General features: G+C 32.8%; 1 protein-coding gene across 1 annotated transcript in view; it reads right to left on the reverse strand.

The window, feature by feature from the left end:
• Positions 1-2,523: 2,523 nt before the first annotated feature.
• The window catches only part of Slc6a15 (solute carrier family 6 member 15), a 28,106-nt gene continuing 12,027 nt past the window's right edge, over positions 2,524-18,602 (reverse strand). Inside the window, exons 5-11 of the mRNA XM_076853191.1 lie at positions 16,914-17,024; positions 13,243-13,484; positions 12,949-13,141; positions 11,071-11,263; positions 8,552-8,711; positions 4,024-4,186; positions 2,524-2,904 (exon numbers count right to left, since the gene is read on the reverse strand). Coding sequence (XP_076709306.1) covers positions 2,524-2,904; positions 4,024-4,186; positions 8,552-8,711; positions 11,071-11,263; positions 12,949-13,141; positions 13,243-13,484; positions 16,914-17,024 — 1,443 coding nt within the window. The remainder of the gene's footprint in view (positions 2,905-4,023; positions 4,187-8,551; positions 8,712-11,070; positions 11,264-12,948; positions 13,142-13,242; positions 13,485-16,913; positions 17,025-18,602) is intronic.

Consider the following 18,602-nt stretch of genomic DNA (forward strand, 5'->3'; position numbering starts at 1 on the left):
TATAAAGCAGGTTTTATTTAAAAATAATAATAGTGGGCTGGGGATGTGGCTCAAGTGGTAGCACTCTCACCTACTATGCTCAGAGCACCACATAAAAAATAAAATAAAGATGTTGTGTCCACCGAAAACTAAAAAATAAATATTAAAAAATTCTCTCTTTCTCTTTAAAAACTAACAATAATAATAACAGACTTTTGAGGGAGAAGAGGATTATAGCTGGTGCACTGATGAAAATGCCTAATACTAGTGTATTAGGCGGATAGGCAAGGGTTGAATCCAGAAAACGGAAGAATTGAAATGGTAATTCCTTCAGAGCCCTTCCTCCACCCTTATCGAGATAACTGGCTCCTGTTCCAACCTGTTGCTAAGGTAACCTGTCCCAGGGATAATCCCTTGAGACCAGGAGTTGTTAATTATAGCCCCTTCCTGCCCAGATCACTCCTCCCCAACCCCTTCAGCCCACTTGTTTCCCACCTTTTGACCATCCTACCAAGCAGGAGAACAAAGGAAGCCTAGGACATATACAAAGGCAAAAAAAGCAAAACACCCTCACTTCTTGGGATACCTCCCTCCTGGGAAAAGTCTGTTATCTCTTTTTTAAATAAACACTGCTTTATATGGTTACCTCACTGTGCTTCTCTAATGTTATACTTCAACATGTGAGGGAGCAGAATTTGTCACGGGTAACTAGTGGTATCACTGGTATCCTAAGAAGTGAGAGTATCCTGTCCCTTTTATACATTTTAGACTTTCTTTGTTCCCCAGCCCTCTTCCTCCTTATCTCTCTCCTTCCTGCTTACCTGACTAGGCCCAGGAGATGCTTGGTCAAATGGCCAAAAATGAGAAGCAGGTGGGCAAGGGAAGGGTCTAATAGAGTGACCCAGCCAGGTAGTAGCCCAGGAGGCATTAACAATTCCCTATCTGCAATCTTTTGGGAGGGGTCATATAGGCTGGTAATCTTGGTAGTTAAAGGGCTCTGGAGACATTAACATTCCAATCTCCCAGGGGTGGTCTCCAACTTCCCATTCTCAAACTGGCCTCTATTTTCTCAATCAGACCTGATTCCCTATCTAAATGGACTGCCTGTCTTTAATTCTTGCTTCAGTAGGACAAAAGAAATAAGCTTGCAGCTATGTAGGATGAATAAGTGCAGGCATGTAAAGGATCATAATTAATAATTTTGTATTATTTTCTGAAAATTTGCTACATGTTAGGTTTATCTGCTTTAACTGTTATAAAAAAATGATAGCTTCATTTTTCAAAACTCACAACATTTTAACTTCAGAGACAGTTATTTAAGCAGCAAGCACTGACTCTGTGGTACACATGACTTCCTGGGAGTCTATAAGTATTTTTCAAAACTCATGAGGTTATGCTAAAACATCATTTCTTTATATTTCCTGTGTCCCTAAAGTGGTTGTAGCTCTATTAACTGATTTATTACTTCTGCTTGGAATGCAATGTCTAATTGTTATGAAATGCAAGATAATCCAGTTCAGGTGATTCAAGGAAAATCAATGTGAAAAACAAACACCATTTTTAAACTTTGTTTATTTGTAGATTAAAGTGTAATGCCATACAATTTTAACAATCACTTAAAAAAGGATTTTTATTTGCATAAAACAGAAGCAAAACAGAAATATACGAAATAAAATGCCATCTTGCTTCAAGTTTTCAAATCAGTACTTAGAGTACCAATATACATCTATATACATCACAAGTATATTATATAAATATACTATGAGTAATCTTGAAACCACAATAAATATCAAGTAGGTTTTTAGGCACACGGCATAAGAAAAATGCAGAGTCTGCATGATTCTTGAGAGTGCTGAGTGACTCATTCTTGGATCAATTTCACACATATATTTTACACAAAATATACAGCCATCACTCACCTGACCCACAGTCATCTCTAAATCTGACCTTTCATCCCAGCATTAGTGCCTTCTCACTCTTTGATACTATTGCTCTATACAGCTATTACATAAGAAAATATTTTGCAGTTTTCTTCAACTAAATGCCTAAGAAGGTATCAATGCTACCAAAATAAGTACAGCCTATCTACACAATATATTCATAGAAATGTGCAGAGAGGCACCAACTGATGTAAATGCTCATTGTAATATTGGGAGTTACCCTGAAGGCAAACCTACAAATTTGAAGGAATACCATTTTCAATTTGCCAGTACCATTAAATCCAGAAATTATTTGAAACTGAGGTAACACCTGTTTTTTTTAGAGATAGAAATACTTGATATACACCAAAAGTACTTTAAAAAAATCCTGACAAACATGGACCTCAGTCATTGTAAGCTTTGTCTGTAATCCTTTCTGCACAAATGTAAACCAAGGAATCCAAAGGAATGCTCTAGCTGAACTGATACATACTGTTAGGATTAAAGATTACAGCCCTGGAACACCTGAGAGCGCCCTCTGATAAGTGAAGCCTAATGCTTCTCTTAGTAGAGCCAATTTGTTCATTGATAAATGAACCAAGTACAGCCTGCTGATTCCATCCAGCTACAAGTCAGATTCTGGCATATCTGGCATATCTGGCATATCTGCCATCAAATAACCTATTCCATAACGTCCATTGGGAGCTGTATCCAGAGTTGGTGATCCACTCTGTTTTCGATAAATATTTTTACCAAAATTGGGAGATGACATTTCACTTGATATCTTTCCATGAATGAGGCTTGCATCATCTCCCTCTAAGTTTACAGGCTCTTTCAGGACCCTTCCTCTCTTATAGGTCACAGATGCTAAGTTACCAGAACTATCATCTATGAGGTTGCAGCATCGAACAATGAAGACTACTGGGACGGGCAGTATTGCCAGGACCATTAGAGAGATACAGACAATCATACCCCAAGTTGGATAATTCAGAAATTCTTCAGATGCCTGTGAAAGTCAAAAGAAAAAAATTTCTTAATATTCTAATATGTACATACATCAAAAAAATATATTTGTCTCAAGTTTGTAAGCAAAGAAATCTAGGCTAGGTTTGTGACTTGCTTGTGTGCTAGAAAAGTGTGGGGGTGACATTCAAAAACTTCCAAGACTAGACCCTAAAAGGCTTGCAATTTTTGCTTCTATTTCTTAGAGTGCTATCCTGAGCTCATGATGCTTCGAGAAAGGCAAGAAAGAAAGACCACTAAGAGAGCTGGCTCTTCAACCTGAACACAACTGTGTGAATTAGCCAACAAAAGATTAAAATTAAAAAAAAAAATTCCAGCTTACCCACAGAAGTGTAAGAACCAATAAATTACCATAGTTTTCAGTCATTAAGTTTTAGATTAGTTAGTAATAGATAACCTGTTGTATGTACCAAGTTATCTTTCTAAAATCTGAAAATCTAAAATTTCAAGCACATCTGGTGCCAAAGGTTTTAGTAACAATAGCAGGCTTGATCATATCTCAGTTGTGATGTGGTCATTATTATATAATTATTGACCATACATAGTATAAGGACAGAGTTATCTTGGAAAAATAAGCACTCTGATTTTATAACAGTTAATACACATCTCATAATTATATCAATATGTAGTTAATCACCTTGAAAACAAATATAGAGATAGTCGATACTGATAGAAATCAGTTACAACAACACTTTAAAATTTAGTTATTTAGATTATGTTTACCAAGCTAATGTGTATTTTCATTGTTGTATAATATCTGAGATACAATTTAATAAAACTATATAGAAAAAAATATTTCCATATTAACATGTTTTCTGGAGTTAAAGCCTATCATTATTAGTTCATCAATGTTCACATGAAAGCACTTGCTTCATCAAGGACAAGTTAGTGATTCCCATGTGCTAAAAAAAAATGCACAATGTCTTAAAAACAACCTCAGATATTCAGGGCACCTAACATAAATCTTGAGATCCCTGAACAAAGAAAAAGTAACACCATTAAACATCAAAAAATACTATGAAGAAAACAAAAGATGAAAATCTCTAAGGTGGCTTTTCATATACTTTTTCTTAAAACAAAACTCCTTTATTTTGTATTTTACCTTATCTTCAATCCATGCATTATAGCCAGGAGGACTTAACCCCATGTTCACGATACTAGCTATTAGTAATGACAATAACATTAGAGGAGAAATATATTTCCACATATAGTAGTAATATCTGCTGGGAGCAAAGCCCAGCATATCTTTTAGATCTTCTATAAACCTGAATAAAAAGAAAGTATTTAATTATTCCTCAGATTAACACAGTTATACCAGAAAATGTGCACTATATCAATGTTTGACAGAGATTTAACTGTGAATGCCTTGTGACATTTACAATAAGTCAAAAATTCATATTAGAAGATGACTTATAAATTAAGAATATTTATAAAGTAAAATGAAACCAGTTAAGTACTTCAATTCTCATTCAGTGAAAACCCTCTTAAGCAAGTTATTGAAAAGACTCCTCCTATAGATAACTTTCTATTTTATGAGCACAACATGTGCTCAATACATGAAAAAATCCTTATATTATTTTCACATAGTAATAACTCCTTGCTATTATCAGATATCCCTCATTGGTGTTCACATTTTCCTTATTAAAAAAAAATAAAATAAAACCCTTTTCACAGTCTGCTTGAATTGAAAGAAGTTCCACATTGTATCTAGCTGATGTATCTCTCAAGTCCATGTTTAATTCTAAGTTTCTTCTCTCTTTTTGTTTCTTGCCATTTTCTGTTAAGTCAACTGTGTTATTTGCAAAGTCTACCAGTCTCCCCACAGCATGGTTCACACGTACATCTGACTCCCCATTTCTTCTAAAATATAGTTAGACCTAGAGACATGATTAGACATGGTGTTTTGTTGTTTTTGTTGCTTGCTTGTTTGTTTGGAATTTTTTTAAGTCAAGTTACTGAGGTATAGGTTACCTAAAACAAAATTTACCCACAGTGTTTGATGGCAAGGCTGTCATGGCACAGAGCACAGAGCCACTATATAGTATTCTGTTTCTCTTTATACAGCTAATAGTGAATTTTCTATAGACATTCTGGATGTCTAAAACTAGTTCTTGGTAAATTCTTTACAGGGATCATAATAACAACGAATGTTCATAATTATCTGTGGTCACTATACTAGAATATCAATTTGGCTAATTAAAAATAGATTGTTCTTTCCTTTAATATCATAGATGATTCAAATAACATCATATTGTTCCAGAAAGTCAGATTTTTCCCTGAGAAATGATTTTGCTGTTTTATTTTATTTTTTTGTTTTGTTTTGTTTTGGCATGAATGATCCTTTTTCTTTCTTTCTCTGGAATAATCTAGATTGGGACCTGGTGCTGGCCATTATGCCTATTTTTCTGTGTGCTGAAAAACACTCAACAACATTCAAATTGTCACTTACTTCAGATAATTTTCTTGAATTATAGTTTTATATTTGGTCTGGCAAATGATTTTTATGTGTATATGTATATATTTTGAGTTAGCTTTCCTTTTAACTATGATTCTATTTGTTTTTTAAATTTTTCCTTCTTTTTAATGTTCCTTTCTTTCTCTCTCTCTTTTTTTTTTTTTTTTTTTGTTGTTGTTTGTTTTTTGGTTTTTGGCAGTACTGGGGATAGAACCTAGAAAAGCTCTACCAGTGAACTACATTCTCATCCCTTTATCTTTTTATTTTAAGAAAGGATGTCTCTAAATAGCTCAGGCTGGTCTTAAACTTGGACTCCTCCTTCCTTAGCTTCCCAAGTAGCTGGGATTACAGCCATGTGCCACCACCTGACACTTCATTATTTCTTCTTTATTTAAAAATATATTCCTCTTGGATTGGGATTATACTTGCCTGGCATGTGTGAGGCACTGGGTTTGATCCTCAGCACCATATAAAAATAAAATAAATAAAATAAAATCATTGTATCTATCTACAACTAAAAATAATAAAACATATATTCCTCTTTGCTATCACCTAATTCTCACAGAATTAGGTGCTTACAGTTTTATGCTTACAGTTTTATGTTCCTTTTAATTTGGTGTACATTTCTAAAGTGTTTTTATTTTATTCACAATTATTTCCTAAGTTGCACCTCTCTGTTTCAAATCTTTCTTTTTGCTATCATTTTTTAAATTTTTAAATAATTCTGATATTATGCTATCCTTTCATAGTATCTAGCAACTTTGAAAAATTATTTTAGTTTGCTTTGAAATAGCACTGGTTTTTAATTAGTTTTCCTGTGTGCCTTTTGTTATCTGCAGGGATAATCATTATACTCCTCTCCTTTTTTTTCCTTAAAATAATTGTTCTTAAGACAAAACCACCTTTGAATGAAATAAATTTTCTTGAATGTTTTGCAAAGAGAGATGAATATATTTTCTCCTTTTCTGCAAAGTCATCAAAGATTGCTTTACAATAACTCAAATCTACTACCTCTGCTCTCCACCTCATGTTTATATTCACTTTCTTTTTTACATCACTCTATTAAATGAGGATTGTGATTCCATCACATTCTCTGCAGTGCAACATTTGGTCTTGAAAGGGAACTTTAGTTTGTTAGTTTCAAGAGGTTTTGCCCCAGCATTGATAACTTTATCGCATTATATCCCTTTGCAATTCTTAAAATTAGAGCAAGGAGCCTATGACATTTCTCCCAGCTTAGGCATGTCTTCAGTTTAGCTGGGAACATTCAGCAGAGAAGAGCTGCCAATGACTGGGGAAGTATCAGAAACCCAGCTGCATGACTCTGTGTCTCTCCCACTGAAGTAATACCTCCCAAGTCCTGTGGATGAATTTTTTAAATTAAAAAAAAAAAAAACTCTTGCCATATTTTTTTGCCTCCAGATCATTATCCTATTCATTTTCATTTTCTTCATGTTTTTTCCTGATCATTAAATTGCAATGCTACAACATTTTCTTTTTCTGCATTTGAATTATTGGCTGTCTCAGACATTGAGGTTTTGATTGCCTACTTTCTCTCAATCTGTCTGTAGAAATATAGGTAATAGTGGCAGAGGAAATTGAGCAGAACCGAGCTCATAGAATTGTTGAAGGTGAACAGGAAAAATATAAAATTGCTCCAGAGTCATAATGGAAGGGAAAGTAAGAATTTTATACTGCTCTTAAGACAAAATATGACCTTTGAAGATGGAGAGATCCTGACCATATAATAAGAGTACCTTCAGGTTTGTTACAAACTGCTAAAATGCCTTCTACATAACTGCATTATTTTGCATTCCCACCAGCAATGAGCAAGAGTTTCTGCTATTCCATATCCTCATCAGCATTTTGTGTAGTCAGTGGTATCTCAATATTGCTTTGATTTGCATTTCTCTGATGATATATAATATGGAACATCTTTTGATATGCTTATTTGCCATCCATACAGTATTTTTATAAGGTATAAAGGTCAATGAATGTCACACAGCTCTATCATTGCTATTGCAATGATATAAGTATGTAATCATTAAATGTAGGCTTCCTGCCCTTCCTGGCCTGGAGCTTTTGACAATTGAAAAACTCATTTGATATCAGTTTAAGCTTTGTCACAACTCATTCGATATCAGTTTGATGTTCCTAATGTCAGTTAAGAAGATTCTGGTGTTCACTTAATATACATTCCTTCCTACTTTACACAGGCTTTGATAACCTGAAGATTTTCCCCTTCAGTTCATTTGTTAATTAGAGGCAATGAGTTTAAAATAATTTGGACAAAGGCATAAAATAATATGTGTCTGGGGCCAGGGTTGTGGCTCAGTGGTAGAGCGCTTGCCTAGCATGTGTGAGGCACTGGTTTTGATCCCCTGCACCACATAAAAATAAATAAAATAATGGTATTGCATCCATCTACAACTAAAAAAAAATTTAAAAAGAGAATGTGTCTTCTGAGATTAATCTGATGCTTCATTTCACATCAATTTATATATATATATATATATGTATATATATATATATATATATAATATATGTTTTACATAGTCCAGAGGTTTAGATATAAAGTGAATTCAAGTAATGTCTCCGTATGAATATGATGTTTGGGTACAACAAATTTTACATATATAACCCAGAACAGGATATATCATTTACCAAAATCATCCTCCTAAATACAGCATTAGGACACAAACAGTCCTCCCATAATATAGTTTTGCACAATAATTGGGAGATAGGCTCTAGATTAAATAGAAATGGCTTTGCAACCCAGATTGGCCACTATCCAGGAGTATGATGACCAAGTCACTAGGTCTGTAAACCTGGTTTTCTTCATCTATGAAATGTGGATAACAAAGTAACTCAAAAGAACTTTGTCTTGGAACAATGACAACATTCCCTAGCTCTTGGGATTTAATCTGATAATCAGAATTAAATCAAAGCTCCAGACTTCTACATTATATTATATCTACACAATTCTAAATACTCACCTAAGAGAGGAATAAATATTACTAAAATTGTTGAATGAACAAAAGCCTGTAAAAGATTTGATTTTGTAAAGAATTTTCCCTCTATTCATTTCTCTACTTTTCTAAATGAATTATGTATTGATAATTGGTGTTTTCAAACTAGAGATGAAAAATGAAACCATAAAAACAAACATACTTACTTATCAATGCCATAAACAAAGCTTACAGCAATATTCTCCAGTATGACTACAATTAGCAGAGGCAATGTAGCAGAATAATCATCAAACATTGTAACAAAGTAATTTCCAGAGCGTTGCACAAATATTAGGCCAATACTAAATGCCAGAAGACAACAGATAACTGGAGGAAATGAATAAATGGGAAAAAGAAAATGAGCCCCCAATCAAAGACAAATCTTTTAAGCTTCATTATTATTAGATTTAAAGAATAATTTTCAATCTCCACAATTTGTTATAGGTAATACCTTTCCTGATACTAGGAGTTAGGCTACTTGGGATTAACCTGAGCAGTAATATTAATTCACTATAAAAAATTACTCATCTCACCATGTCTGAGGAAACTCATTACCAAACACAGACAATATATAAGGCAAAATTGAGAGAAAATTTAAAAAGAATAAATTTCCCTATTCTAATTCTATTATTAATATCAAAGTGACCTTTAAGGTGGCATGCCCTCATAGATCTTCTTATATTTACTAAAGTTCTATAGTTTTAAACTCATAAGGAGTCTAATGTGGCTTATCATAAGATGTAAAAACCCAGGTATTTTATACTGGATTGAAATATAGTTCCCTTTAAAACATAACTGGAAAAATATGACCAGAACTTGCCTCACCACCAACTTACATTTATATCTTTATCTTGTCTGAACAGGTTAATTTGGAAACTAATGATGACAGGGTTGAGTAATCTGATTACCCAAATAATAATTAAGAAAAAACATCTAAATGGAGCTTTCGCAGTAATATATAACAAACTTCTAAATAGTTACACTTAATGTAAAAACTTTGAGAGGCTTTTGGGACCCATACAACATTCCCAAATTCTTGTTAGACTCTTTATTCTCTTTCTTCTTTTCTTTTCTTTTTTTTTTTTTTTTTTTTTTGTTGTTGTTGGTGGTGGTGGTGGTGGTCTTGGTGTTGGTGGAGATGTAAAGGAAAAGATAATCACTGATTCCCTTATCTGAGTTATCTGAGTCATACTATACTAAAGAAGAAAAAACTTACCTAACAAAGATAATAAGGTAACAGTTCAGAGTAAATATAGCTTGAAGTATAAATATGACCCCAACAGACAGGAAATGGGAAAAAGAGTGCATTTCCCTTTGCTCTTTCCAAATGAGTCTTCCAGTGGGAATCCCCTGAATTCTCACTGTCCCTAGTGTTTTCCCCTCTACATGTTACTTTTTCCTAAGTTTTGCATGCTCCCAACTATAAGAAGGAATGGTTTGTGAGAAGGTGGCAAAGACAAAACTGTAAAGAAACTTTTTTAACCGATATCAGGCATCATATTGATATTCAGAAGTAGAAATGGCTTTCTGTGAGAAAATAAAGAAGTTAAAAAAAAGGAGCTTATCATTTTTGTTCAGCTACTTAGCAGGACTTATAAATGTTTAAAAAACTGCTGAAATGAAATTGCTTTGCTCACACATACACATACACATGTGCACACATTCTTAAAGCATCAAGTGATAAAGGTATATATCAGAGTTATTTACACATACATTATTACTAAATTGTTCAAAGCAAAATAAGGTGGCCTTGGGATATTTGTGCACCACTGCCCAGCATTCAAAAATCACCTGTGTATCTTTTTACAATTTTATTCTACCTTCCTCGCCAGCCAGTACTGTTCCTATTTGTTCATGGCTACCTTAATGGTCTCTTTATCTTCATTTATATGTTAACTAAAGCTAACCTCCAATGGCTAAGAAGGTGCATTCCCTTTCCAATTGAACTGCTATCTTTTTCTCTAAAGTTCCATCATGTAATTAGATCACTAGCTTCTTCTGAACTATTATAACATCTCCATTAATCTATCAGTTCATTAAAATGATATAAGATTTATTTAATCTCAATGTTAGCACTATTGTGTTTTGAGAAAAGGATATTTTATATATTTGTATCTATTTTGTGATTTATTTTATATTCTTTATGTTCCTCAAATACAAGGATAACACAGTACAGAACTGGTGCTATAATAATCATATTAATATTAAACATGGTCATATTTATAACCATATTGATAAATTGTTTTATTTTATTTTCTACCTAGAGACATTAATTGCTAGTAAATTACAATTGTTACATATGAGTACTGGATTTGGGCTTATCATTAATGATAAGCATTTTTGATTGAAGATTATTCAATCTGAACTATTCTAGTTATAATTATTTGACTTGTATACAAAATAATCCATGGACCCTCCATGACTTTGTTCTAGTCTCAGTACATCATGTTAATGGCATTACTATTAATAAATAAAAATATAAATATTTACCAATGAAGAATTAAATATAACCTATACTAACCATATTCTTTATATAGTATGTAAGTATATATTAAAATTTTAAAATGTCAGTGGATATTAATAAAATCCAAAGCCTAACACTTTCCTGTTCACATCTCTAAATCTCTCACCAAGAATAAAATGACCTCTATCAGTTTAATGAAAAGTCAAATGCATAAAAACTCACCAGTAAGAATTTCCTTCCTCACTTTGAAAGTATCCACAATGGGTGTGATGATCCCTTCAATGGTCCCAAACATGCTACCAAGCCCTAAATTTATCAGCATGAGGAAAAACATCACTGACCAGAAGGGAGATGCAGGGAAATGTGTCATGGCTTCTGTGAAGGCGATAAAAGCTAAACCAGTACCCTGGACTGCCTGAAAAATACAGAAAAAAAAATGCAATGTTAATACAGAGCAATATCACCTTGGAAAGGGAAGGGAAATCTCTAAATAATGGCCAGGGGCTACTAGGAATAAGCTGACATAATTTAACTTGTTAGATCATGCTCTCCTTCTCAGATTTAATTAGATCAAGTAACCCAAATAATGAAATTCTAATTTAGCAGAATTGCTAAACAGTGTATGCAATTACACTGTGATATAGTCTAAAGATTTCACAAGGATCCTGAAATGATATATTATATTAAATAATATATAGTAATTTTGGCTCTGTTAACTCATTACATCCCATTGTCCCAGATATGGAATACCTAAAAAAACTAAAAAATATATATATCTTATGTAATTATAAAATATAGAATTAGTATAGTATATAATATGTAATATTATATAATAAGGATATAGTTATAATATTAACATATTGATATAATATATATAAGCTCTATATTATTACTTTCAAAATTTTCAACACACCTATATCAATTTCATTGAAATACAGAATTGAAAACTTGGTGTTTACTAGGTTAAAATATATGAATATGAGTAATGATTTATTATCATAGAAACAGAAATACAAGTGCATATGTACCTATTTCTGGACAAAAGCTTAGTATTGATCAATTAGTAGTTTACCAACTGGTATAAAGAAAAAAAATAGACTATGAATACTAAACTGTTTTAACTTAAAAAAGTGTGAATGTGAAATAAAAAAATATGAACAGAATAACTGGAAAATAAAAAGCCAATTTTCAATCTTAAAAGAAAAATCCACTACATTTACCCTTTTCTACTTCTGATATCTCATCTCATTACCAAATATTAAAAAAAGTTGGTCCAGCAGAATGAAATGAAATTACTAGCAAATATTAACATGAGTTTATTTCTGATAAACATCACAAATATTGAATTCTAAAATATCAACTTACTTTTAAGAAACTAAACCTCTAGCCAAACTTTGAGTTGATTGTGTTATTTTATGAATACAACAGATATATCACAATTTTTTTAGAAACTTGCAAAAGCAAATTAGGAATTATGTTTCCTTATGAAATCCAAGGTTATTATGTCAAAGGGGGCTTCATCTATAATCTCAAACATTATTCTTTATATCAGTCTCAAGTAGAGTTTAGTTATCTAAAGCCAGATGATAGTGGCCAATTTTACCACCATATCTTTATTTTTGACAATACAAGGAAACACTGAAAGCCAATACAAGGGTATTTATTACTGTTTACTAATCTCTTGCTTATTAAAATATGTAATAATGGCTAAGAGGAAAGACAATCCTGACTTTTTGAATATGGAGGTCATGGAAGGCATTCAGACAATGATTCAATGTATAGCAAATGAGTCATAATTCAAACTCGATGTTAAAAACAAGAAAGCTATCAAACTACTCATCATCCTAGGATAAAAAAAAGTCTTTTTATTTATATTCACATTTTAAATTGCTCTGGCTCAATCAATAAAATGGCTTTTTAAAATAAAGCAAATCTTCATGCTGTGAGAAAGTATGTTCTCTGCAATGAAGCATTTGAATTTTGAAACAGCATGATATCATCTGGACATTTTAAAGGCTATTTTTCAGGAAAAAATCTGCTGGATAATGCACATTTTAACAGTATAATAATTATTTCATTGCTCAAACATGACCTACTAACTTTATTTAGCTCATCTTTGATTTGGCAGGAGTTGAGATGAAGAACAAAAAACTCCTCTTCTTTCACTTTCTGAATGATGTCATAAACTAAGTGATAATCTTCAGCAGTAATTCGAGAAAGATTGATATGATGGGGAATAATATCCTGACTAATGTTTCCCATTTTCAAAAATTTTATGATCATCTCAGAATTTCTGAAAAATAGAACAACATGTGAATGAGCACGCAGGTTCTTTGCCACATATTTTCTGTACAATTATGCCATCAAAAGCAAATGGAAATTAATTGTCCATACTGTGCAATGCATTTCTCATTGACAACATTTGCTTTGAACCCCAGAACTGCAAACACCACCAATGTCGCCAGAACAGAAGTGAAAAAATTGATGAAAGACACCAGAACAGCATCAAAGTGGCAGTTGTTGTCTCTCTTGTTGTAGCTTGAAAAGGCAATGACGCCACCAAATCCCAGACCTAAGGCAAAGAACACCTGAGTAGCAGCTTCTCTCCACACCTTGGGCTCCAGCATTATTTCAAGCTGTTTGAAATTAAACAGAATAGAAATCAGCTACAAAATAATTAACTCATATGGCAGTAGTTCTATTTTTAAATAAATTACAATGACATTTATGCACCCAAAGGGTATTAAAATCTGGAGGATAATATGTTCTTAAGCAGAAATCTTTTCTTTTTCAGAGAAAGAATCAAAGAATATGAATAGGAAAGACTATCAAGCCTTTACATGGAGGCTTTACTAATATCAAAATTCTTTATCTTATATAGGAATTTTGAGTATTTTACAGCAAATTATCACAGAAGCATATGAAAGAGAAAAAAATTATCTTCAATTATTTCCAATTTGTCTTTTTTTTCTTTCCAAAGCAAAATAAGTCAATTACTAGTAAAGGTTAAATAATTATTTTACTAAATACTCTTCCATTCTGTGTATTCTGGTGGAAATCTAGTGGTTGAAGCAGAAAACAATCATCAACTTGGTAGAGTTGAACTATGTCAACGTTGTTTCAGAGTTTTTATTCAAAACTTTCCTGAAAGATTTTTTTTTGAGAATAGAAGAAATTTAACTATGCAATCTATAAGAAACCCTTTCAGATACAATGTTCTAATGTTCTGAATCTGTGAACACATATTTTAAGTAACTATGGCTTTACTTCTTAGGTTACTATCAAATTATTTCAAAGACATAAACAAAACTTTTAAATAGACCAACTATTATTAGATATAGTTGACATAGACCTCAATAGACATTTAAGTTCTATTTTAATAGTAACTAATGTTTAAATTGTACTTTTTACCTCTGTAGTGGAATTAACCCTATGAGAGCAGGGTCAAACATGGTTAACAAATGAACTCCACAGAGTTTCAGATCCTGATTCTGACATTTAATGATTGAATAATAGTGAGAAAAGAATTTCAGCCTCCTCAACAGAAAGACGAAAGAAACAAGACATGCATAACTATCACAGTACCTACCCTACTTTAAGTGCTCAATAATTGAAAACATATATAAACTATAGTAGCTGACACACTGATAGGCATCATATATAGCTTATCTTGTTTAAAATTCACAACAGCCCATGAAGTTGTGGTTACTATTATCTGATCTTTCAAAGGCCAGTAAAACTCCCTAAGATTTCACAGAAGTTTTGTGGTCGAAGTAAAATATGAAAATAGGTAAATTCCCAAAAGTCATGCTCTCTCAGGTGTTAGAATTTGTTGTTTCATTTTAGTCCTTATTATTTAAAAAAAAATTATTAAATATTCTTGTCAAACATAATCATGATTATATTTATAATTTATGAACAGTTAACCAAGAGCTTTGTAATATTTTGAACAACCAATTAAAAAAAAAAAACAGTTAACTAAGATACATACAACGTTCATTCACCATTTTGCATTACCAGTTTGAGAAATGCTGGTCAGACATGCAACTACCTATCTCAATTTGGCCCACTAGATGGCAGGAAATACCTATTTACTAAAGGCAGTGTTCAGATTTCTTCAGATTTCTTCGATTTAGTTGTTTCAAAGTATTTTGCATACTTAGGTGCGTTTTTTACTCTACATAAACATTATAAGTTAAAATTTAAAACTACTATCATTTTTATATTAGCTATCATATCCTACATGCCGACCTAATACAGTAACTCATTCAATAGTGAATGAAAAGTGAATTAAGAAAAAATTAACATTTTAATAGTAATTCCTACTCCAGGTTAAAAATCTTAATTTATGCTGCATTTTTCAATTGTGGGGTCATGTAAAGGTCCTATATCAAATTCTAAAATATCTGTGTAAATCAAATGTTTAGAATTGTTACAAGAAATTGACAATTTAGAAAGTAGATAGATTCCAGAAATTCACAAAGAATTTGGTTGTCTCAAGCTCAGAAAATATATTTTTTTTTCCAATATTATAGATATAAATGTTTGGGATCATTAAGTATGGCTCATTTCAAGCAGATTTTAATTATAATGGTGGCTGAAATTTATAATTCTAGTTTCTCCCTGAGGACAGGTTCCAACAACTCTAAATTACACAGGACTTTTGAACTCGGCAAGAAAACCAGACACCAATGTCAGCATTTTTGCGACAACAGAGTAATATCAACTCAGAACCAGACACAGAGAGAACACAGCTGCGTTTAGCTCCTATCAAGGCAGCTGCCAGGAGACGCAGAGAATTCCACAGAAGTGAATCCCTCCTGCCCAGTCACAGCCCGTACGAGCTGCACATTAGCCGTTCAGATAAATTCCAACTTCTGAATGACTTTGGAAGCTGTCTTTATACTGTCATACCTTTATGTCTGCCTATGTCTTTATACTGTCATACCTTTATGTCTGTCATACCTTTATGTCTGTCTTTCCTACTAGCATCAGGAAATTCATAGTGAGGAGCCTTTCATTATAGTGAATAACAAAAATTTGTGCTCCCCAAAATTTATTTTTGAAGGCCTGCCAAATCAAACTAACAAGTTATGATCAAGTCCCCAAGTTCTGAATAACCAGTTTCCCTGTGCCTAGCACTGAGTTCAGCTCTACTAAGTTGAATGACAGTGTGAGTTCTAATAACTCTAGGAAGCCCAGTGAGAATTTTTCTGAAATATATAAGCATTTATAAAAATTTCTAAGATAAGCACTACACATATTTTTTTCCAGGAGATACAAAGCCACAAAACAAAACAAAAACTAAAAAAAATTTAGATTTTCTACAAAACAATATTCTAGAATGTAGAGGGGTGGGCATCTTTAACCTAGGCCCATGGATTTCAGGTGATCTGCTAATCTCCTGAAACTCCAAGCAAATTAATATGCTCATTATGTTCGTATCTTCTGATAGCAATATACTATTGTTGGTTTTTCAAATGATTTCAGGACACAAAAAAGGCTAAGAACCACTGAAATAGAAAGGGAAGAATAAGTGAAGATTGAAAGGTTCTAGAATTTGCTGTGAAAATTGGAAGTTAATTTTAAGAGAAGGATTTTTGAAATTTAAATTCTGATCATCTTAGTCTAAAAGTAAAATGGGACCTTTAACATTGGAGATAGATAAAATTAATTATAGATATATAAACATTTTAGTTTTGCTAGGATGGTTAACATAATTATAATTTAAAAGCCTAATGTAGTCTGTAGTAGTGGCACTCGCCTGTAATATCAGCTGCTTGGGAGGCTAAGGCAGGAGGATCACAGGTTCACCAACATAGAGGTACTCTAAGAAACTCAGTGAGACCCTGTCTCTGAATAAAATATGAAAAAAAGGACTGGGAATGTGGCGCAGTGTTTAAGCACCTCTGAGTTCAATCCCTGGTACCCAAAAGAATAAGGGGGAAAAAGCCTAATGTACATATGTTGGAACAATTATCCCTGAAATGTAATGTGGAAATATATTTAACAATATACATGAATCTTTCCTGATGATACACTTTAAATAGAAGTATGGCACATACCTTGGGGGTAAACATGTGGCGGATACCATCAATTGAGCCATTTAAAAGGAGTGCTCTAGTTAGGAAGCATATAAGTACCACATATGGGAACAGAGAACTAAAATACATAATCTGCAAGAAAGAAAAATAAAATTATATGAGATTCACAAAAAAACTATTTTTACAGTTAAAACTGTTCTTCTTTTATATGTATTCAGAGTCACAGTTTCTATAACTAATACTAATATTAATGACTTATAAAGCCTTCTTTTAAGAATAGATTTTAGTCTTGATTCAGCCTTATCAAAGATCCTATTTGAGGCATAATGAAAAATGCTAAAAGTTTATTTTTCATTTTTAAATGGTAGATAATAATTGCATGTATTTATAGGTGCAGTACAATAATTTAATACATGTACACATGTGTATACATGTGTAAGCACCAAATAGGGGCAATTAACTTGTTAGGAACCTTCAAATTCCTTTCTTCTAGTTAGTTTGAGATATATAATAAATTATTGTAAACTATAGTCACTCTATTGTGCTACAGAACACTAGGATTTATTCCTCCTAATTGTATTTTGGAACCTGTTATTCAACCTCTCTCTATCCCTGTCCTCTCTCCCCATCTCAGCCTCTAGTGACCATCCTACTCTCAGTTTCTATGAGATGAACATCTTCAGTTTCCACATGAGTGAAAATGTGCAGTACTTATCTTTCTTGCCTGCTTATTTCAAATAAGATAGTATCCTCCAATTCCATCCACATTATTGTAAATGATAGGATTTCATTCTGTTGGCTAAATGGCCAAATAGTGTGTATGTGTGTGTGTGTGTGTGTGTGTGTGAGAGAGAGAGAGAGAGAGAGAGAGAGAGAGAGAGAGAGAGAGAGATATTAAGGAAACTTTTACTTAATCTCTTTTGAAATAATAGTACATAGATATAATACATCTAGAATAGTGTTGATTTCTTATAGTTCACAAAACAAGCAACATTGACAATAAAAAACTAATTCCCCCCCCCCCAAATTCCTACTTCTATTTAAGTTTTTCTTTTCTTTTAATCAAACTTCCATTATAATTCTGATAAATTTTACAAAGCAGAGAATGGTCTCTACACTGTCTCCTATACAAACTGAACAACTAACCAACTAACCGTGTAAAATTTTTACCTTCTGCTTCAGCAACTTTTCCCACTAAATTAAACAGTTCAGCAAATAGTTAATCACTTCAAAGGAAAGGTTCTCGCCAAACATTCTACCACCTTGAAATCTCCATAGGTCTAAAATGTTTCAGGTTTGAAAGCAAACTTCTCAATTTCCCCAAAGCTCTTCTCAACTATCTTCTTTCAGAAAATAGTCCGCCATCCATTCAGTTGCTGAAGCAAAACATCTAGAAGCAGTCCTGGACTATTTGTAATAGTCTTTCAACTGTTTTTTTCCATGCTACCCTCGGGCTATATCATTCACTTCTTTTCACAGAGTTTCTAATACCATTGGAATTAAAGGCTCATTGCTCCCTCTGGCTAGCAAAGCTGTGCACTAGAGAGCCTGCTGTCCTTCTCTCTCCCCTGCTGAGCTTTGGTCCTTCAGACCTTTGTTGTCTTGTGGGTGTACTAAGTTTGCACCTTTCCCTCTTTTGCAACTAACTTGATCCTCTTTATTACTTAAAGCTCATCTTTATCCTCTCCCATAAGTCTTCCCTGACCACCC

This window comes from Callospermophilus lateralis, chromosome 4, assembly GCF_048772815.1.
Source record: "Callospermophilus lateralis isolate mCalLat2 chromosome 4, mCalLat2.hap1, whole genome shotgun sequence".
Classification (NCBI taxonomy): Eukaryota; Metazoa; Chordata; class Mammalia; order Rodentia; family Sciuridae; genus Callospermophilus; species Callospermophilus lateralis.